The sequence below is a fragment of the Macaca mulatta genome, chromosome 14 (genome assembly GCF_049350105.2).
Source record: "Macaca mulatta isolate MMU2019108-1 chromosome 14, T2T-MMU8v2.0, whole genome shotgun sequence".
In the NCBI taxonomy this organism is placed as follows: Eukaryota; Metazoa; Chordata; class Mammalia; order Primates; family Cercopithecidae; genus Macaca; species Macaca mulatta.
Genome location: NC_133419.1, coordinates 44,547,345 through 44,570,202, shown reverse-complemented (window position 1 = coordinate 44,570,202; position 22,858 = coordinate 44,547,345). Strand labels below are relative to the sequence as shown.

Here is a 22,858-nt window from a genome sequence, read left to right as displayed (position 1 = left end):
TTGGAAAAGATTTGCCTTCATAACATTTTGTGTGAAAGGTCTTGGGGTGTCAGTTGATGGGAAAGTCAGTATAGGCATAGTTGTGCACAGCTTAGAGCAAAGCAGGTGATAGTGTCACTGTACTTTGCATTAGACCACATCTGTACAATGCCTTTATTCCTGGATGCTATATTTAAGTGGAAAATTGATTCATTTGACCATGCCTAGAACATGGTGACCAACATGGGGAAGGCTGGAGAAAGGAAGAAGGCAGAAACCTTGTCCAGGAGGGGTTCATAATTTAGATGGAGATGGGAGTATAAAGGAAGGTGCCAGGGATGCTTGGCTTGAAAAAGAAAAAAGAAGAGGGAATATCACTGCTGTTTTCAAATATTTGCAGGATGAGCCGACTTTTCTGGGAGTGAAGGCAGTTTGTTGGAACAACACACTTGGCTGAGGTCCAAGGCTAAGGGCTTGCAAATCTTTTGCTTACAAAATCTGACTTACAGTTTTATCGTTTATACAGCTGCCCTCCCCCATAGACTCTTGAAAAAACCCCAATACACCTGAGTCCTGAAGCATGAGGACTGCTGAGGGGTAGATTGCTCACTAGATACCAGCCTACTGTCACTTCCAGTGTCCTCCTTCTACCTGGCAGCACCACATGGCTCCTATTCACTTGCTCGTAGCATCAAACTTCTGCTCTCCTCATCATGACCAGCTGGCCAGGAAGTAAGGCAACACCTGGCATACTACTATAGTGCTTCTTAAACATAGATGTAAACGTAGAACGTGAATCATCTGGGAGTTTTGTTGAAACGCAGATTCTGCTGCAGTAGACCTTGGGTTATCCCAATAATCTGAAATTCCACAGGTGATGCTGCTATTGGTGGTCTGTAGACCACACTGAGTCACAAGGTTCTACTACAAAACATGAGTCTTCCCTCCAGGCTACAGCCAAATCCCATCAGGCCAAATGACTTCCTGCTCAGAGTTGCCGCACATCTTTATTTGTAGAGCATTACTGCCTGGAAATGTTGCCTTATTTTCCTCCCAGCCCTCATGAAAGAATTTTATCCAGATGTCACTTAGCCATCCAGTGTTTTTATTGTCCCTAAGGCTGCTTCAGCAGTTATCTGACACGTTTTTTCAAAAATATATCATCTTGATTTTCATCCAAGTTGCATGAGATGCAGCACTTTTTGAATATGTGCAGGATGTGGCCAGAAACTTTAGTCTGAGATACAAGTATCATTTGCCTGACACTAGGACAGACTTCTCTTCTCATAGCTATATGTTTGTGATTACCCCAAAGTAATCACTGACTCCAGTGCTTTATAAAGTGATCTTTAAGAGATGTGTTTATAATACATTGAATACTTGCTCAATGAGGCCACAACCCTGAGAATAATGATGAAATCTGGTTAAATATATTTGCCTCCCTGTTTAATGATTCCATCAGGTGACTTCTGTGAGTATTTCTAATTGTCATTGATTGAAGCCCTTTCAAGGTATGTCCCTTCCCCCAGTAGTTGCTTATTGGTCAAAGTAAAGTAATTGAGAGATTTCTCATGATGTGTGAATCCTGGTAAGATCTCAAATATAAGCTTGTGGTGCATTTCTATACAGGTGCTAAATGGTCTTGGGCAAGATACTTAATATCTTTGATCACCTATAAAATAGGGATAATGAAATCTACCTTAAAGAAATTAAAAAGATGATGTCTATGAAAGCACTTGCCATATTCCTGGCACATGGCAATCATTCATTAAATGACTTTTCTTACCTCCTCATTTGTTCCTTTTAGGCCATTTTCCACCTTTTTTTTGGGGGGGAGGGACATATTTTACTTCCTTCTTCCCTAGTCACAAACCACCTTCAGAAGTGGGATATGTATTTTAAACCCCTTCTTAGTTTTTCATTATGTGTTCAGTAAAGACATGTTGAATGAATTAATGAATGACCAATACTCTATAACATCTTCTTGATCTCTAAGTTCTCTGATTGTTTGATTCTTCAGTGCTCTAACAACTTAGAAGAAATTGGAGAATTCCCTTAAAATAAATGGCTTGTTAAAGCACTTCCTTTTGTGCAGTGTTATAAAGTATGTATTACATAAATTATTACTAATAAGTGTGAACCTGGGCCTAGAAGTTGGCTGCTATGGTATAAATAACCTCTTTTAGTTTATGACCTTGGGCATGATTCTTTGTACTGGTGCAAATGAGGTGAGTCAGAGGCTGGTCTTGACTCTCTGCTTGCCCTTCACTGTTTACTTTGGAAAGATCTGTGAAAGATGAGCAAGACATATGTATTTGTTCTTTGGCATGACTTTTGGGATTCACGCACAATAGAGGCTGAGTTTCATGATAGATTCATTTTAGTCCTCATAGAAAATGCATTTTGTCTTTTAGATTAAATACAGTTTGGCTCGTGGGGTTAGCCAGTTTAGTGGATTAGAATAGAAGCAGCAGGCCCTTCCAAATCTAGGGATTAAGCCTAGTTACCTGTCTAGGCAAATCGCTCTGGAGTTGCCTGTATGAATGAGTTGTTGGAGTTAGTGCCTGGAGAGGCTATCCTCACCACTTTGTCATCATGCCTCTGGGATGGGCGACAAACTGGTAGAAAGTACACACACTGTCAAATTTAGATCTAAGTTTAAATCTGGTTTGGGTATGTTTAATCCTTAATCTCAGTTTTAAAGTTTTTTAAAAAGAGATAATACCAGTCTCATGGGTTTTTTGAGTGATAAATTAGTATATGTGAAATACCTACTGCAAGCCCTGGCAGTGAGATCAGGCCCAATGTTGATGACAATGACACATTTCAGAAGAGAGGCATAGGAAACAAAATAGTTCTGGCACCTGTGAAAGTACCAGCCCTGTTGTGTGCCTGAGGAGTGTCCCAAAGTTGCTTGTAGTATTTTATGACTGAAGTGCAGACCACAGTGGTAAGGCTAAGAATTTCTTATGGGTCTGAAAAACAGGATCATAATCTTGGAAAAGAAAAAACTTAATTGCATATTTCATTCTCTGATAATTTGAAATACTGATTCTTTTGTGTCTAGCTTCAACCTTTTCTCCCCTGCTTATTATCTAGGAATTGTTATTCAATTATATCTTTTTGTTTAGGGAGAAGAAAAAGACTAATCTTTTCATTCTGACAATGTATTTCAATCCCTGTGTCCAACATGACTTCTATTTCCCTTTAATTCTTGAAAAAGTAAAGATAATTGTTCTAAAAATAACCATCAATAGATCAATTCCACATGAATGGCCTTTTTTAGACATTCATGGAATGAGGGTTCTGATTTGTACTTTGAAGTATTTAAGAAACACTGCACTGAGTTTTGCTAATTAGCTGTGGCTTGTTACCTCACAGTGGATCAATTGATCTCTGTTTCAGAGGCTCAAGATGTTGCCATGAGGGTTCTCAGACAATAGATTCATTGGGTGTCATACAGTGCATTGATTTCAGGTCTTAGCTCTTTGTGTCATGTTAAGCTAATTTTAGATTGTGAGAGACCCGGTAGTAAGGGGTTGAGGGATTGATGATGGCTGTGATATCCAGAACTAAAATAAAACAAATGTTTGTTCCTTTACATACAGCTATTTTGAACTGGAGAGCAGTGGCCTGAGGGATGAGATTCGGTATCACTACATACACAGTGGGAAGCCAAGGACAGAGGCACTTCCTTACCGGATGGCAGATGGACGATGGCACAAGATTGCACTGTCAGTTAGTGCCTCTCATCTTCTGCTCCACGTCGACTGTAACAGGTATTTCTTTGTCTTTGAGCGTTGCTGATTCTGCCCTTGAAATCAAGCAACGGAAAAGGGGAAAAAAATATCAGATTCCTTCATGACTTGCCAGGAAACAAACACCAAGGGACCCTAATTGTAATTTAACCTACCAAATGGGACATTAGGCATGCTGAAATGACCAACTGTAATATGATAAGAAAACAGTTCATTAAAATGAAACTGTATCCCGTGATTAGGAGCAAATGTACAAAAGGTTGATTGCAGATTGGGGAATAGTAAGTGCACCTCAGTGTGCTCCAGGCACTGGCTGGAATTCCATGGAGCTGTGATCACAGTTAACATTGATATATTGTTGTTGAGTTCGTTCCACTTGGAAGCGAATAAGCTCGTCTACCTTAGAATGAATCTGAGAAGCCTGTGCTACTGAAGCAGCTAATTCTATTTCACTTCATCAAGCTCACCTTTGCTTAAATATCTTTTCCAAATGGAGGCTTCTTAAAGAGGCTGTTGTATGAGCCTTTTGGAATTGATGCCGTGTATTTTCTCCAGAGGAACCTTCCAGCTTGTCAGGGGATGGTGGGACTATTTGTGAGGTCTGGGGGGTTTTACAGGAGGTTTTGGGTTGGGGTGGGATGGAAATGTTGTCTCCCTCGTCTGTCACTGGAGCCAGGCTTAATGAAAGTTGAAGAATGAGGGAGACCATCGGCTTCTATTGCATCATTTATGGCTGGACAGCTGGATAATGGTGTTCAAGGGGAAAGTTTTTATCTCTCCAGAACCCACTGAAAATCCTTATGGATAGTGACCTGAGTCCAATTACAGAGATTTTTTTTTTTTTTTTTGCATTCTGAGCAGTGCCCATGCATTGTTGATTCTCATTAATGATGCCATCAAAGTTAAAACGACTTTTCAGCCATACAAGGCTTGCTCCCTTGAACCCAGGATAAGGAACATGCATATTGGGGATAGCCTGCCTTCCGAAAACCATCGAGAGGAGAGATATTCCAAGGTCAGTCAGCTTTAGACCACATTTCTCATGAGGAGATACTTGAATGTGCCTGCCACTCTGACTCTGCAGTTTCTTTTAGAAGAATTGGAAGGGCAGGGAACTGGTGTCAGGCTCAAGGGAAGGTTTGCCATCTTGAGGTGAGTCTTGGTCCATTTTGATGTGACCTATTTAAGGTACATTTTAGACTTCTGAAGAATTGTGGTTTCCACCAGATATAGTAAGTATGTCTGGACAGAGTTTCCATAGAAACCACTAGCTCCTTTGTACCCTGCAGACCGGGCCTGGCCAGCCTGGATAAAGCCAATGCTTAGCTGCTATATCCATTTTCACTTTCAGGAGCTCATTGCCCCCTTCAACTCTCTAGAATTAAAGTGGCCTATCAGGCAGCACTCCTATGACCCACTGTGACCTACACCCACATGCTGTCCAAATGGGATTGTAGAGGAAGAGCCCTGCTTATCCTTCTGAGCCACAGGACAGAAAGAGGTCACAAAACCCTAGTTTAGTAATTTCCAACTTCAGAGTCCTGGAGATACTGCTGCTTTCTTGCTATGCAATTTTTTGTTTCTTCCTTCCAAAAGTTGTACTCTGTTTCCTGACATTCTTCTCTCAAGAAAAGTTCTTAGGTGGTGGTTGGCCTTTAGTGCTCAGTCCACATTGGTGGTGGTTGTTGTTATTTACTCTGCATATCAATGGCACCTCTTTGACCCTGCCTTCAAACTTCCATATGCTGTATGTCCTTCATGGCAACCATGACCTCTCTACCAGGAGATCTGTAGTTCACAGTATTCTTTAGAGTCATTCCCATTTATAAAGAATTGACTGAGGGTATTCCAAATATTCTTTCTGTTTTCTTAATATTTTTCATACTTTGACTTGTGGCATAACATGTCCCTCATGTAAGATCTTGGAGGGAAAGTTTATGAAGTTGCTGCTAATTAATGATTCGTAGAATCTAAACACAAATACATTTTTCAAGTAGGTCAGAGAAAAAATGGCCCCAGAAGACTGGGTAATAAGAAAAGTAAATTTTGATTTTCATGTAGGAAAAGTCTAGAAACATGATTCCAAAATCTGACTGTACCTAAGAATTACCTGGGGAACATATTAAAAAAAATAGATAACCAGGCTTTGCCTCTGGCCTACTGCATTAGATTCCCTGAGGGTGGAACCTGAGAAGCAATATTTTTAACAAGCCCTCCATATAGGTTCCATGTGGGCAGTCTACCCTTGCTGCATGGACTGGCATTTCAAAACCACTGGTTTAGAAAGAGGGGAAGGAATTTGGTGGAGAGGCTGGGCTACAACAAATAAATGAAGTCTTGGAAGACCAGTTACCTGAAGGAGGGTAAGAAGGAGAAAAGGTTTAAGGAGAGGGTAGTGTGTAATGCAGGACACAAACCTTACCTTCTTCACAAGTTTCTTCCCAGCCCGAACTTGCTGACTTTAGAGTAGCGGAAGCTCTGTCCCATTTATCAAGAAGCCGGTTCTATCACTTTTAGTCTCAGCCACCCTCACAGAGAGTGAATTTCAGCTATCCATTTCATACTACCTTGTGATTCTTATTTTTTGATCCCTGTTATCTACCCTTAGAGTTTTTCTCAACCTCTCACCCAGTAGTGTTCTGCTAATTAGAGCATGAAAGGAGATGATGTTAGATAACTTTTGAATGTTGACTGTGCTAGGCACAGTGCTGTGTACTTTACATAGATTAACTTATTCCATACTCATTCTGTTAGTTTTTCCTCTTTTTAAGATGAGGAAACTGAGGTTATATATTTGTCTGTAATCCTGCTACTAATAAATGGCAGCACCAGGATTTGAACCCAAGTTTGACCTATGAGTGTCTGCATCTAGCTACTACTAAGCTATTTAGCTCAGTAATGGGGACCATTGACACTTTATTTGGTACATGAGGGAAGGCCAAGATTCAAGGTGAGCAGTTTGTTCCTTTCTAGTATTTCCCCGCCACATGTCTTATATTGCTAATCCTGGGAGCTGCTTGGAAAGATGTGGAATCTGACTGATGGAACCCTTTGCACTGGTGCTGGAGAAGGGATATACATTTATTAAGCCTCTACTATAGGCCAGGTAATGTGCTAGGAATAGTATTCCTTGGGATATGGGGACAGTTTTACTAGACCCATTTTGCAGATTTGGAAGTAGAAAAGGTCAAGATAAATAACTAGGTGTGAATCATATAATATAATAAGCATATAACCAAAACTCTGAGTCTGAAGCTACCTCCAAAACCTTAGTCTAACCCACCCTCCAGGTGACTTCCATAGTATGCTAATGACATGTACTGCCAAAGACAAGGTCACAACCATACCAGGGAGTTTTTCCAAGGGAAAGATACTGCAGAAGGTTCAGGGACCATGAAAACATCTAAAATCAAGAAGAGAAGATTTCCCAGATAATTCCATTGCTCTGAGGAATATTAATGTGGCAGGATTTTGCACATTATTTTTTTAGGTCAGAATTGAGAAACAGAACTTTTTCAGACCTAATTGTACAAATTGTCACAAGAAAAGCTACTGCTATTTTGGTCGGTAGTTCAACACTTTCTACTTGCTACCGAGACACTTTTCTCCTTGCTTCAGCTGTTTAGCTGGGCCTAGTTAGAAGTTCCTGATGTGTGGATAGCAGATTACCCCAAGCTAGAAAAATAAAAGGAACCATTCAGTTGGGTGGGCAGACTGATTATCTCCATTGCCTTGGGTTTTTCTCCAGCTGCCTTTTATATTAAGAGTTGCCAACGAAGCCTAGAATGAAACCTGGAACGAACCTTCCTTAGATTCACCCTCTCCCTTCTCAGCTCACTTTACAGCCTGTCTCTATTACTCAAAGGACAGAATCCACCAACATCTGGGATTCGGTGCATAAGCAACTTTTCCCTTTCAGAACAAAATGAATTTTATTTCCTTCTCTTTATTTGTAACTTTTAATTTTCATTCAGCCCATCAAATTAATTTATTGGGCACACTATCTCTGCCAGGCTGTGCAGGATACAAGGAAATAAGAGTCCTTGCCATCAGGAAGTTCTTGGCTTATTCATTTAGTCATTTAAAATTCGTTCTGAAATCACCAGAGCCCCTCACAGTGATTGGGCCTAATCCCTTGGTATCAGAGGAAGCCTGGATGCAAACAACAGCCCTGTAAGCAGGCTGATTTGATAGCTCTCAATGGCAGCTGAACAGTGGAAAGAAATGGAAACAGTGACTCCCAGGATCTTGGTCTTGAAGTGACAGTGGAGCTGAGCTCCTCAGCAGCTAAGAGATGGACGGCTTTTAATTCACCCAGCCTTTGACCAGCACGTTTTGTGATATGCAGGCATCCCTACCCTGTGTTAACCTCCTCATTCCTCATCGCTGGAAAAATTCAGCTCTTAAGTGCAGTCTGTCACATTTCAACTTAGCTCTGAACTCTCATCTTATTTTTTCAGACTTGTTCAAATGTGTATGGCACATATACACACATCTGCATCCCGATTTTCACCTTGACAGGGAGTTAACAAGTGATTATAGTCTAGACTAGACTAAACATATTTAGCTTTTCCTTTTAACACGTGCTATTTATTATCCACAGAGCACATCCAATTTTTGCATACAACTGACCTTGAAAAGCTTGCAGAATCCAAAACTAAACTTGCTACAAATCACTGAATGAGTCAGTAATTCAAGGTTTCTATCTGAAATTTCTGAGTAATTTCAGGTTGTGAATATCTGTTTATACGTGTAGACTTTTCATAATGAAATCTGTTGATATGGCATCTTCCTTCCAGAGAGCTCTGCAACTACTTACCAACATATTATTTAACCTCGTATTTTTTGAGGTGGTTAAATCACAAGTCTAATGCATGATGTTGGTTTTATACAAGCATTTCTGCTATAGAATGCAGAGGGAAATTAAGAGATGACTATCAGAGGTCTCAGCTTTCAAGAGAGCCAGGCTGAGACTCTCAATCTCCTGGTTCTCCAACCGATAGGCTCTTCACTTCATAAACAGAAATACAAGAGCACAACTCATTATCAAAATTAATTAAAATAAAATTGGAAGCTACCATATGCCTCATGTCAAACTAACAAAGCAGCTTCAGATCCTCTATCTAGGAAGAGATGGCAAGGAAGCTGGGAAGATAGGACATACTCATGTGTAAATTTAAATAACAGTACAAGGCAAGAGAACAAGAGATGTGGAAAAGCAGTCAGTATATGACATATTGCTGGATTCCTGGTATAGACAATCAGGCCTGGGAGGTCACAGTAGGGGAAGCTCCTTGGGGACTTGGAGTAACCTCTCAATTTCTTACCAGCCTAGGTGAAAATGCATGACAATCTCTACAGCTTTATGGTTTCACCATTATGTGATCTAATTCTGTATCAGTCACACGAGTCAGGCTTAGAACAAGGTTTGTCTCACTGGCATCACAATGCCAAACCTAGTCTGGTGAGAGAAAAGTGTGTATGGGCAAGTAGTATCGAGTTGGTAGTGAGGGAAGGCCTGTAGGGAGAGACAGAGAAGGAAGTGTGGGAGAGGAAGGAAAAGGAAAGCTTGTCTTCCATGTTTCATATTTGAGGCATTTGAGCTCTGTAGTTTAACCTAGATGGAAACACATTTTGGACCCTAGTCTTAGTTTTGCCATTTATAAAATGTAAATTTTATGTAATGATGCAGGAGTATGAAAGCAAGAAATCTATGTCTAATTTTCTCATTCATTCATTCACTCATTCATATGCCAGAAATTGCTCTTGCATCTTAAAATGGGAATAATATTAATTCTTCTACCATAGCATTGTGGTAGGAATTTAGCTAGAGGGTGTATGCCAAATTCTATGAAAATGTTAAGCTTCTTTATGAACATACAACATCATTGAGCACAACAGACATGTACCAACATATAGAGAAGGTTTTAATGTATTGTACTGAAAATGAGTAACATTTAGTCCGATTTTTACCTCTGTGAAAATAGTGGCTTATGTCCCATGGATTCAGGACGTAATGTGTAATGTAGGTTCACTGAACAATGTGAGGTTTCTGAGGTTATTCTGCTTTCCAGATCCTAAGCAAGGTTCTCCAGTAGTTTGTCTTTGAGTTCTCTGGTCTGTAGTGCAGCACAGTATTGCGTGCTTTTTACACCAATAGAATCACTTTAAAAATCTGTAACTGAGGCAGAGTGGGGAAGGAAACACCCCCTGCTATGTAAGATTTTTTGTTGATCCTGGCAGGGCTTTGAGAAAGTGACATGCCCTTTTCCCCTTTTTATTCCTGTGAGGAGTGGTTCGGAAATTTACTCCCCACCACTCATGAGGCAAAATTATCATGGCTTTTATGAAAGGATGTAAAGTTTTAACTTTACAAATGAGGGAACTAATTCGCTCTCATTTTCTGAATGTCCTAAAGCCCACATGGATGAGCCAAATGTATACTATTTGCTTCTCTACTTTGAAAGTCTGACTTTTTAGCACAAAAATGCTCTTGACTGAAAACTTGAACTGAAAGAAATTGGTATTACCCTGGGCAAGTCCTTTACTGTCTCTGGGCTTTAGCTTCCTAAGTATACGATGTGGGGCTAGGACTAGATGACTTTTAAGTCTTCTTCCAACTCTAGCCTTCTGGGTGTATCTCCTTCTGATTCTATCTCATCACAAGGCTGAGTTCAGGGCTTGCATTACCCTCCCCCCTTGCACCATGGAGAGCAACTTAGCTTGTCCTCTTCAAAGTGCCATTTCTGTAGTGGACCTGCAGGGGTTTGCAATCATCTGAATTTATATGTGAGTTGGCAGTGCAACATGCTGCTGATGAGCAAAGACCAAAGCCTACTTCCCCTGGATGCTCACTCTCTCTTTTTCTTTCTTAAATCACTTGCTGGAGAAGCTACTGAATATGTACTTTTGGATGCTAATGAATGCTGGCCTTTTCTTCTTTCCACCTTGTGCTGTTTCTTCCTGAGTTCTCTGCCTCAGGCATGTGACAGTGGACAGCCTGTGTGGGATGCCGGCTTTTCTGGCCATGGAGGCATTAGTGACCTACAAGACAGGGCAGTGCACAGTAGCAAGCAGATGATGGATAGCTGTGCTGTGAAAGACATACATCCTCTGAATGCTGAAGTAAAAAAAAACCTTGGATGCTGCTAAGTCACAGAGATTTAAATAACAGGAAAGAGATCTAATGTTAAAGAGATAGATGGCCAATATAATACTTTCAAAATGAGATTTTCAGGCAAAATAGAGAGTGTCTGCTTAATTGCTAAGGCAACCTGACCATTACAGTGTTGGATATCTCATTCTGACTGAGCCCCCACATTTCTACTCATGCTGTGTACCCTGTGGCATATTCATTTCAACTTTATTAGGTGGATTCCAAGTTTAACCTTGCCCTATGTTCTATTAACATCAGTAACAGACCTATTTCTAATTTTTAAGAGCCTTCAACTTTTTTTTTTTTTTTTTCTGGTGGGTTTAAATATGCCTTTCGTTAATGATTGCCTCAATGGCAGAGAGAGATAGGAGGTGAAAGGATTAATTGAAGTGGAAGATGAGAGAGTGACCTGCATTTTTCTCCATCCACTTGCACTCCTGGGCTTTCAAGTTTGCAAATAGAAAGAACTGGGAAAAATACAATAGACTCTTTCCTTTATCTAGTGGTTTGTTGGCTCCCTGAAGTGATGAGCAGAATAAAAAGAAAGCATTTTGTTGCATACATGAGACCTGAGATGTGTTAAAATAGAGAGGAAAATAATACTTCATTTCCAACTCATAGTGATTTCATCTACCTGCCTTCAGTCACATCTCATGTTGTCATTGTATTACGTGGACATGGGTCTATATAGATGAATGGAGGGGGAAAATAGGTGCAAGAGAAAAATATATTTTCTGATAGGAAAAATATTGATGCTTGCATCTTTATTGTTGTAATTTTACTCTATTTTTGATGGATATGCATGGTTATTTTTTAAAAAGAAAAGCAAGGAAAGAAAATAAACCAGAACAATATACCTGGTGAAACTGTTTGAAAAAAATATACACATTCATATATTAGTTTTCTCTGTTCCTTTTATGCTTCACTTGTTGGAAAGGAGTGTTGGGGAATAAAAAATGCATGAGCCATAAGGACTTTTTAATTGAAAAAACAAAAGCAAAACCAAAGAATTCCAAACAGTACATTAGTTTTCCAGGTAGATCAGGGATGCTGATGTCGTCATTGAAAACAACTGATTTTCTATACTACTGTAACAAGATTCATCTATCTCCTTGGAAACTTTAATTAAACTAATGTTATAAATAATAGCAGCCAGAGCTGTTGGACACAAGAAAACAGATTTATAGCTGCATCTGTTCAGCTATTCTTTTAGGTAGTATATTGGAGTTAGGGTGTGAGGATGAAGAGGCTCAGATGGAAAATGATTCTGTGCACTCTTTTTCCTGCACAAACCCCAAATCCAGGTGACTTTTCTCTCCAGATTATCCTTTTTAGTTTGTTGTGTTTCTTCCAGCAAGGGTTCTAGAGTTGCAGAGCCAGCCAGCTAATGTGCCTGGACCCACACCTGAGGGTTCTCATTGGCAATTAGAGTGGAAATAATTTCTCTTCTCCTTAAAGGGCTTGTGTGATTGTGTCTGCAACTCTCCCTCAAGAATGCCATGTCGCATCCCTACTCATTAGAGTCTATTAGTCGGAGGGTGTCACTTTTCTGACAGCAAATTTCACACATTTGAACTTACAGGCCTCAAGTTGTAGCTATCAGTTGGCTTCTTTGGGACACTTGGAATGCCTGTATTACCCAGAATGGAATTTTATTTTCAATGGAGGTAAACAGCCCCAGGCTGTGATTAGTGCTGGTATATCCTCAGCAAAGCATTTGACTAACTAATCCTTCGATGCAGTTTTGCTAATATCTGCTTTCCAGGTCTGATGCTGTTTTTGGCTGAAGTACAAGCAAGAAAGGGGCTGGGGAAATGCTAATTCAAGTTTCTTGTATTCTTTGACATTTTAACCTCAGAGGCATAACACGACGCTGAGGAAAATGTAGAGCTTTTGCTTAATCATTAGTGAGATAAAGTTAGTGTCTTATATTTCTCTAGAGATGATTAATACGTTCACTTGATCTTTATAGCTCTGTGAGATGGATGTGATTGCATCTTATAGATGGGAGGTTTTGAGATGCCAAGTATAAGGTATGTGGATGTGCTTTGGTCAAGATTAGGCTGAGGCAGACAGGGCCAGAGTAACTCAGTGAGTTTGGAGCGCAGGTGCATAACTCCACTTGTTATGTAATCACAGCCATAACATGGGAAGGCTCATCACCTAGCTCAGAGCCACTATTGTTTGTAAAAGGTATAACTGCACTGCTGACGCTGTGCATATAGCATGCATCCAGAGGGAGAGAGGGAAGCTGTTAACTATGTAAGGGAGAGCCAGCCTTGCAGGCCAGGGAATGCAGCTGTAAGCATGGGAGCGGGAGGAGGCGCAGAGCCAGATCTGGCAGCCGAGATAAAGGCAAATGGTGTGAGAGGGCTGCTGATGAGAGAGTTGCTGAATAAAACCATATTTCACCTGCCTATAGCCCCCGAAGTGTTCTTTCAGCCATTCACCACCCATCCACTCACTCCCCTCAAACCTCAGCATGGGCTGGAACCTAATATCTGGTGTGACATTTGGCATAGCTGGCAGGAGAAGGTGAGTGGTTCTTCAGCCCCGAGGCTCCCAGCTCAGCTATGTGACCTCGGCATGGGCTGTGGTACCCAGTGGTAGCGGTGCTGCTTTGATGAGCCTCAGTGGAAATGTGAGAGGCAGTGGATGGGTCTCCTGTGAGTGTGGAGAAAGCGCTGAAGCAACTGGAACCACACAGCACCAAGAAGGAACATGTCTTTGCTGGCAGAGTTGGATGGGTGTTTCTGATTGCACAGAGGGAAGTACATGCTCAGCCCCTGCAGGACATCACCCAGGTTTAAAAGCAACAGTGCTCCTTTTGCCTGGGATTGAGATGATGCAGTTGAGAGAGTCTTTCTGGCAGCCAAGCAGGCAATTCAGCAGACACAAGCCCTACAAGTAGTTAGCCAGGGGTGTCCATTTAAACTTGATGTGCATGTGACCACAGATAGTTTCAGTTAGGGCCTATAGCAGTGCATGGAGCACTGAATGCACCAGTAGGCTTTGGGTCCCAACTATGGAAGGGAGCTGAGCTCCAGTATTCCTTGATAAAGACGCAGTTAGTAACTGCATATGCTGCCCTTCAGGCTCATAAGAACATAATAGGATGGGACACAGTTGTTGTGCAGACAACTTACCCAATAGCAGGATGGGTGCATTCATGGATAACAACCCCCCAGACTGGGACAGCACAGACATCCACTTTAGCAAAGTGGGACACCTACTTAGAGCAGCGGAGTACTCTAAATACAAGTCCCTTAGCAGCAGAAGTACAAGAGTTATTGAAGCCTGTAGCCTGTAGTCCTAATGCAAGATAGGGCCATGGGGCCTGAGGTACCCCTAAACCCTGAGCCATCACTGTTTAAGGAAGGGCACCCCCCTATTTCTGATGAGGCATAGTATGCAGATAAGTCTAGCCAGAGTACTACTGCTGCCTGGACTGCTGTTGCAGTCCAGCCTAGTACTGACACTATAGAGTTTTATACCAAGTGTGGGCAAAGTAGCTAATGAGCTGAACTCAGGGCAGTGTGGATGATGATCAAGGAAGTAACACCTATGGTAATCTGCACCAATAGCTGGGCAGTTTATCAAGGCTTAACCTTTTGGTTAATTACCTAAGAGTTACAGAATTAGCTAGTCACTAACCCATGTAGGGCCAGGCCATATGGCTGGATCTATGAGAGGAAGGATGACCTTCTCCAACTAGGTATGAGGACAAATGATAATCTGTTGTTGCCTGCCCCAGCACCCCTGAAAACAGAGGGAACAGAAAACCTGGTGTTAGCCATAAGCTCTCCAAGCTGCCCTTTGCAGATGGTTGGCTATCATAGCCCCCTGTGGGTTGCCCCCTGTGGACTGCAGTATAACTTACATGGTACTCCTTGGGTATTTAATGTGTGGCCTCCACAATTAACCATTTGTAGGGGAACGGCCAAGGAAGGGATCCTCGTCCTGGGGCCATGTGTACTGTCTGTGTGGCCTATTAGAAGCTCCTCTGTGACTTTGGCACAGGTACAAGATCCAAAAGAACCATGGGGAACTGATAAGGTGTGGTACCATTGCCCAGGGCAGAAGCCCTTGGCGACTGCATTGTTATCCAGAGATGAAAAATTAACCTGCATTTTGCCTGAGGAACATGATTTACCCCTGTTAGTACCTGTGCCTGCTTCGTCATTTTGGCTGTAGGTTGACATGCTCCAACAGCATTGCAGACTAGGCCCACACCTACGCTGAAGTAACCAATATCTCAAACTGTTGGATCTGCACCACCCTTCCAACAGCAGCTGCGGAGAGTTTGCCCTGGCATGTCCATCCAGCTTCCGTGAAGAACTGGACATAGCTAGAGACTTGGGATTCCACGGACATTGGTTGAGATACAACACAGGAGCTTTTAAGGGGTGTCATAGGAGATTAAAGCAATTGAGTGCCTTACTGATGACCCCCTACAGAGTTGGTGGGCATTTCTGGGCCCTACCCTATGTTGGGCCCTAATAATCATAGGTAGTATAGTGGGAATATTAGCAATAGGTTGTTACTCCCTATATTGTTGCTGTAACCTGTAGGGTTCAAGGTGCTGCCCTATGGGGTCCCCACTAAGAAAATGCCCTCAGCCTAGGGAGTGGAATGTAAGAACTGTGTGCCAAGCCTATATATCAAACTTATGTTCCCCAAACTTATAAACTTGTGTGTGTATATTGAGCCTGTGTACCCAAAGCTTATGTGTATAACCTGTATATCCAAAGCCTATGTTTCCCTCAGCCTAGTGGGTGGAGTGCAAGGTACATGGATGTGCTTTGGTCAAGAATAGGCTGAGGCAGACATCCGGGCCAGAGGGACTCAGTGAGTTTGGAGTGCAGGTGCATAACTGCACTTGTTATATAATCACAGCTATGAAGCCATAACATGGGAGGGCTCATCACCTGGCTCAGAACCACTATTGTTAGTAAAAGGTATAACTGCCCTGCTGACACTGTACGTATGGCATGTGCCCAGAGGGAGAGAGGGAAGCTATTGACCTTGTAAGAGAGAGCCAGACTCGCAGGCCAGGGAATGCAGCTGTAAATGAAGGAATGGCAGGAGCCACAGAGCTGGAGCAGGCAGCCGAGATAAAGGCAAACAGTGTGAGAGAGCTGCTGCTGAGAGAGCAGCGGAATAAAACCATATTTCACCTGCATGGCATGCCCCCTCACCACCCCCCGGTGTTCTTTCAGTGATTTGCCACCCATCCACCCACTCCCCTCAAACCTCGGCATGGGCTGGAACCTAATATTTGGCGTGACACGAAGTAAAGAAGTAAGTTGTCCAGGGATACAACATAAGTCAGTGGCAGACTACAGCCAGCGCCCAGGGGTCCTTCTTTATTCCTTTTTTTGGGAGGAGCTTATTCTTTACCACTCCCTCCACCCCCTGCTCCATCTGTAGTCGCTCAAGAGAGTCAAATAGCTTTCTCTGGGCTAGCACCCAGGGCTTGGATTTTCTTACTCTCTGCCTCCTTCTCCCTGTTTGGTGAGATAATACTTTTATCATGGAAGAAGAACAAAGTATTCAACTTATAAACTGGAGAAAAAACACACAGGCTAAGTTTTATGTATCACTTTCTGAGACTAGGTTTGCTGGTCGCCTCACAAGACCACTTCCCTGTTGGGCCCAAATCCACCTTGTTATAAATTCCAAGTATAGCAGATCAGTTGGTCTTTAGATGCTAGAAGGCTTATGTGTATTGTTTTTCGATTCAAAGACTCCCTCCTTCCTGGAATTTGAAGTATTGATAGGTTCATGACTTCAACACCACAGAGATATGGCCCATTGTCCTTGTAAGATTTGTATGCCTTGAGTGTGTCTTGGTGCTGATGTGTAATAGCCAGGGACATAATCTTACATCATGCTGACTGCAAATGAGCCATTTGGTCATTTCTTCAAATGTGGAATAGACGTTACACTAGTCTCCAGTGTTACGTATGTGGTTTTACACTGCTTCGATATAAATTTTGATATTTGCTACCTCAAGGTGACAAATTCTCTGTGTTCTTTAAGGGGACTTTACAATTGAAGGTCTCATTAAAAACCACTGGTGGTGAAATCAAGGGTTGGGCAGTAGGAGACCCCCATTTAGGAGAGCATTTGTCATTATTGCTTCTTTTATTGGCACCTAATTAGATATGTACTAGAGGCTGCAGGAACTAATAAGAGAGCACAGGAGGTAGGGGAACACATTGAATTCTGAGTAATTTTCATGGATGGCAATTTTTCATGGACATTAGGTTGATACATAACGACTTAACACTGCAAACCTGATCATCCTATTCCCTACCCACTGCAACACACAATTAAGCTTGCTTAATAGCCTCTGATAAGCTTTAGGATAAAGGTCACAATCCTTAATATAGCTTACAAAAATTGTGTGTAGTCTAGTCCATGTTTCCTTCTGTAGTTTCTCCTTACATTGGTTTCTGCCTTTTTCTGATTTCGAGTTCTTTTAGTTCTTTAGAAGTATCATATTCACTTAAGCCACAGAACCTCTGCACAATGCTGTTTCTAGGATGTCAAGTTCACTCCTACACATCCTTATTTTTCAGGCTAACAGAAAGGGGCCTCTTGTGTTTTACGCTTTTACCATAAAATAGTGTTTGCTTTTCAACACAGTAATTTTTGATCATGTGATTGATGTCTGCCATTCCTGTGGGCCATAAGCACCCTATGAGCTCACCATTGTTTCAAAAATGCCGATCATAGAGCTGCCACCTAATGGGTATTCAGCAAATATTTGCGAATACCCGAATGAATGAATAAATGGCAAAGCTTCTCTAGGGATCTGGATTCCTAGCTTGTGGTCACTGATCCTCGCATTCTCGACGGCCTCATTAGTGAGTTCCTATTTCTTTGCCTCAGTCTCCTCATCTGTATAGGCATCATTTCTACCCAGTCCACGTGTACAGGGGTGTCGTGAGGTTCAAATGAGAGCCTGCACGTGAATGTGTGCTGTAACTTTCAGTGTGCTTTATGAATATCAGGCACAAGGAAAGGTGAAGATGAAGTAATCCTAGCAGTTTTTGCTTTGAACTTTCGAGTATCGTTCTCTTCTTCAGGAAGGCAGTTAATTTATCTGAGGCTTTCGGTGATTTCCTGGTCTGATTCACAGCACAAGGTGAACTGTGCCTCGCTCTCAAGTTGAATTTGCATGTGGCCTGTGTCAGCGGGAGCTCTGGCAGGTGTGAAGGAGTGGAGGCGAAGTTAATTTACAGATAGAGTACGAACATAAACTGATCACAGGTAGGGTGAAGGGATGTGTACCCCTGATGGAGAACAAACACAGTTGGGTACTTGTGTTTTGCCTGCACAGGACATATCTCCGTCTTTAAATCCTGTGGGTCTGTTTTGTAAAATTTGAAGCTCAAAGTAAGGGCCTCATTCAAGCCCATTAGACTAACCTCTTTGGGCAGGATTTCATGACTCCCAGGCTATACTGGTGTAGCCTTAGTGTGAAGATCAATGGATATGTTTTTCTTTAATTTTTAAAAATTATGTAAGGTGCAAAGTGTTTAACGCTATACAATACCCATTGCCCTGCCCTTAATCCTATTGCACAGAAGTGGTCATTATTAGCAGTTTTGTTTCTGTTCTTCAGATTTTTTCTTTGCATACACAACACGTTTTTTTTTCCCCCAATAATGATATAGCATTATATATGTTATTCTTCACCTTGCATTTTCATTTAACAGAATATCAGCCTGATCTGCTATTGATCTGCAGCGGGAACATATTCAGCAGGAATGAGGGCTGTTTGGTTTCTTGCAGGGTAGCCTGGGGCTGCTTTGTCCCTTGGTAGTGTGTGGAGCAGTATTCACCTGCAAGCCTCTAGCCTCCTGCTTTGGGCTACAATACATCTCTCTTTCCTGTCACACACAGCAGTGACTATAGAAACAGGGCAGGGAGCCAAGAGCCCCTGCCCTTGGATCAGCATGTCCTGTCTCAGCTGCATAGCTAGGTGAGACCATGGCAATTATCCTGCACTGAGATGGGAGTAACAAGATTGAACTGGGTTTGTGATAAGAGTCAGGTGCTCCGAGCAGGGTCATAATGCTCAATCTTATTTTGTGTGGCTGAAATGGAGCTAGTGCTAGCCAGGGTCAGACATCAGGTGAGCACAATGAGAGACAGTGTAGTTTAGTGGTTACGAGCATGAGCTTTTGGAGTTGGACAGAACTGAGTTTCAAGTCTGGCTCTGCCACTAGATATGCTACCCTTGCCAAGTTACTTTTCTAAGTCTCAATCATAAGATGGGACAGAGTACCTCCCTCAAGTGACTGTGAGAATTAAATGTGACAGTGCATTTAGATCAAATAGGACACTCCTGGTTGCTAATAACAGTAGCTGAAATGATAAGGATATATAATGTTTACTTCAGAAGTTTAGATAAAGCCGTGCCTGGGATGAGTCAGTAGCTCAGAAGTGACATGCAGGAGGGACACCCTATGTGTCCTTTGATTCTGCCATCCTTGGCATTGTTTCTAGATGCTTTCCTCTGGAAAATTAGCACTGTGTCTTGTAAGTAAGTGTTTAATATGTGCCATCATGATGATTCGGATGCTAAATCTGACTATGATTCTTTCTCATCTGAGAAAAGCAGAAGTGAACCGCCAAGGACAAAATATAGGAGATAATACCAGTGTCTGGTTATTCAAGAGTCATTTTTTAACAATTGAATTTTTTTTTAAATCGACAGAAAATTGTATGTATTTATTGTGTAGAGCAGGTTGTTTGAAGTATGTATACATTGTGGAATGGTTAGAACTAGCTAATTAACAGATGCATTCTCTCACAAAGTTACAAATTTTGTGGTGAGAACACAACATCTATTCTCTTTGCATTTTCCCAAGGCTACAAGATACTTCATTAATTCTAGTCACCATGCCATACTATATATCTTGTGAACTTATTCACAGTCTAACTGTAATTATATATCCTTTGACCAACATCTCCTTATCATTTTGATACATGGCTGTTCCTGCCATCAGGGCATCTTCAAAAGACAGGGCCATGATCAAAGAAGGGAAAGAATATGAGTGGTTCTGAGAGGCCAGAGTGCCTCCTGCCTCCAGAGACCATCGTCCCAATTGGCAGGGCTCAATCTTGTTGGCCTTCACTTTGGGAAACCCGGCCTCTACCTGTCTGCCTGTTGCTGCTGCCCTCTTAAAGGCCCTTTCAACATAGGTGTTCCTTATACATATAAAGGGCCATGGCAGGCCCAGCTACGCCAGAGCCTGATTGCAGCTTTTACCCAAGCCTGACTTCACACTTACTTTTATCTCTTGATCCTGTCAGCGCTTGCCTTTTTAGTTCACCAATCCCTAGATTTTGATACCTACTCAGTTTGGCAACTTGTTGGGATTCCTTCCCTGTGTACTGAGTTCAGAACTTCCTGGGTCCTCCTGCCAGTCCTCCTGTACAGCATCCTCACTGGCAGGACAGCCCTTCCTGACCTCAGGGGAGATTCTGACTTTGCTTTACTAGTCTCCCTGACCTTGACTTTTTGATACACACTGATATTTTTATTTTCCTGCCCTCCTTTAACGGCAAGTTGTATCAATGATAGTTTGGGGGATGGTTGCTCTGGACCTCTCTGGAGTTAGAGCTATGCAGCAGTGGAAATCTATATCTGCAGTTGAGCTTAAGGCTTCACTTGGAGGAGCTCTGAAATCTAGATTTCAGATTCTGGAGATGAATACGAATACAACTTTTACAGGATACATGAAGCTGTTAAACGCACAAATTATATGACTGAGCCTTGCTCTAAAGCTCATCCCTGCTAAGCACCACATGAAAAAGGTGACCCAGTATTTGCAAGATGAAAAATCACTAGGATTAGCCAAAATGTCACCTCCTTCAAAAGAGGATGTGCTCAGGTATCAGCTGCAATCATCCCTCAAGCAGGAGGCCGGGTGGGGTGCTGGAAAAGTCTTGGAGTCTGAGCTGGGTATCTTCTGCTGGCTTCTCTGGAAACATTGTCTCCCCTCCCTTCACTCTGCTGTGTCTGAGCAGGCTGACCTGCGTGGGCTGCATCTGTGGGCTGCTTTGCCGTCTGGATTTATTTTGAATTTTATTAGCAGGAAGAACAGGCCGGGGAAGGGAGGAGGAGAAGGTATCTATTGCCCTGTCTCCTTCTCTGTGGGGTCACCTTGGGCTGGCTGTGACCTTTGACGGAAAGCCACAGACCGTATTAGGTGGTCCTTTTTGGCTTCCTTGCCCTTTTATGCCAGAAAGGGAAGAGGTTTTCCCATTTTCTTTTTACAAACTGTAAGGTGCCACCATCCCTCGCAGTTCATGTACTCCTGGCCTGTACTTCTGTAAACAATCCCTTTTAATCTATTATCCTCTTTGCAAATGACCAAAGCACAGTATACTGACTTTCCCACCAGGACGCTGACTGTTACAGATCCTAATTCAGAAACCCTGGCTCTCTCTCTGGCTTCACCACTTCCCAGCTGTGTGCCCTTGGGTGTGTTTCTTAACTCCCTTGAATCTTGGGTTTCTTTTCAGTAAAATGGGGCTGGCAGTCATTTTCTTGCTTCTGTCTCTATCACCCTCCCACCTCCTGCCTTCAAGGAAGAAACAAAGAGTGTACAAATGTTATATAAACTGTAATGTACTGTGCACAAAGGAGGAGTTACTATCTTTGTGATGTGCGAGGAGCTTGAAGTGGGAATTGGGGAAAGCAGAAGGCTTTGAGGCTAGAGCATTTGGGTCTCCAGATGGGACTCTGCATCATCACCTGCTTCTCAGCACAGCCAATGAGAAGCATGTCTGGCAGGAGAATAGGACCCAACAAAATACCCTCCAAAGCTGATGCCACAAGACTTCCTGTTCCATTCACCTTAGCCCACAGGTCCAACTCATCTGGACTACAGATGAGAGCTCCTCCAATTACAGGCAAATTATGTAGGGATGACATTAGCCTCTGGGAAGATGGACTCTATGGTAAGGCCTTCGGAAAATACAGTTATGTGGTCCAAAAGGAGGAAGCTGTTGAAATGGTGCTGAGAAACAGGTGAAAAGGCCAATTTCTGGCCTTTTGTTTTTCAACATGCAGAGAGTGCAGTATTGGCAAGAGTAAATCCTGTTATTTGTGTCTGGATAATCTGACATTTGTGGCTAAAAGGAAATGGCCATGGCATTTATATTGGAAATTTCCTTGGAAGGCCTTGTGCATGAACTTCTGGAGGGAGGTAGCACCCACTATAGCAGATCACTCTTTATCACGTCAATCACCTCATCCTCTTTTATTGTCTTTGAAGGACTTATCATTGTGTAAAATTATCTTGATCAGTTACCTGTTTACAGTTTTATGGTGTGTGTCATTCTTTCCTACCTGTACCCCTTGCCTCCAATAAGGAAATCAGCTCCTTGAACTTATTTTAATGCTGAGTTCCAAGCACTTGGCTAAATGCCTGGCACAGAGTGGAGATTCAACAATATTTGTTGAATGAATTAATAAATGAGGGAAGGATTACTATGCATAGTTGGCTATGTTGGGCACAAGACAGAATTCTGGGTCTTTAAGGAGCTCACATCTAATGTCTAATATCTTTCCACAACTTTGAAGCAATGGGCAGGCATAAACCCACAACTCCAAGACGTTAAATACTCAGGACCCTAATAGAAGCAAAGGCACAGATCAACTGTTACAAAATTAGAAAATGGGAGACTTGACTTCCAGTGGAAATGAGGGGAAAGTAGAATGAACAGAGGTTTAAGAGAAAGGCTGTGTTCATATTCAGATCCCTAATTTCTCAATGGTTTCCTTTTGCCTAAGTTATTTGGGCCACAGTTTTCTCTTTAAAAAAAAGATGATGATTGACTCTACATCATAGGTTTAACTGAAGTAATGCATGGAAAGCAGTTGGGCACATAGTAAGCAGTCAGCAAATGTTGTTATTATTGTTAGCAGCAGTAGTAGGAT

General features: G+C 42.1%; 1 protein-coding gene across 2 annotated transcripts in view; it reads left to right on the top strand.

Moving 5' to 3' along the window:
- NELL1 (neural EGFL like 1) overlaps nt 1–22,858 on the top strand; it is a 932,437-nt gene that overhangs the window by 176,915 nt on the left and 732,664 nt on the right. For both annotated transcript variants that reach the window (XM_001092540.5, XM_001092655.5), the window contains exon 4: nt 3,588–3,758. In XM_001092540.5, coding sequence (XP_001092540.1) covers nt 3,588–3,758 — 171 coding nt within the window. The remainder of the gene's footprint in view (nt 1–3,587; nt 3,759–22,858) is intronic.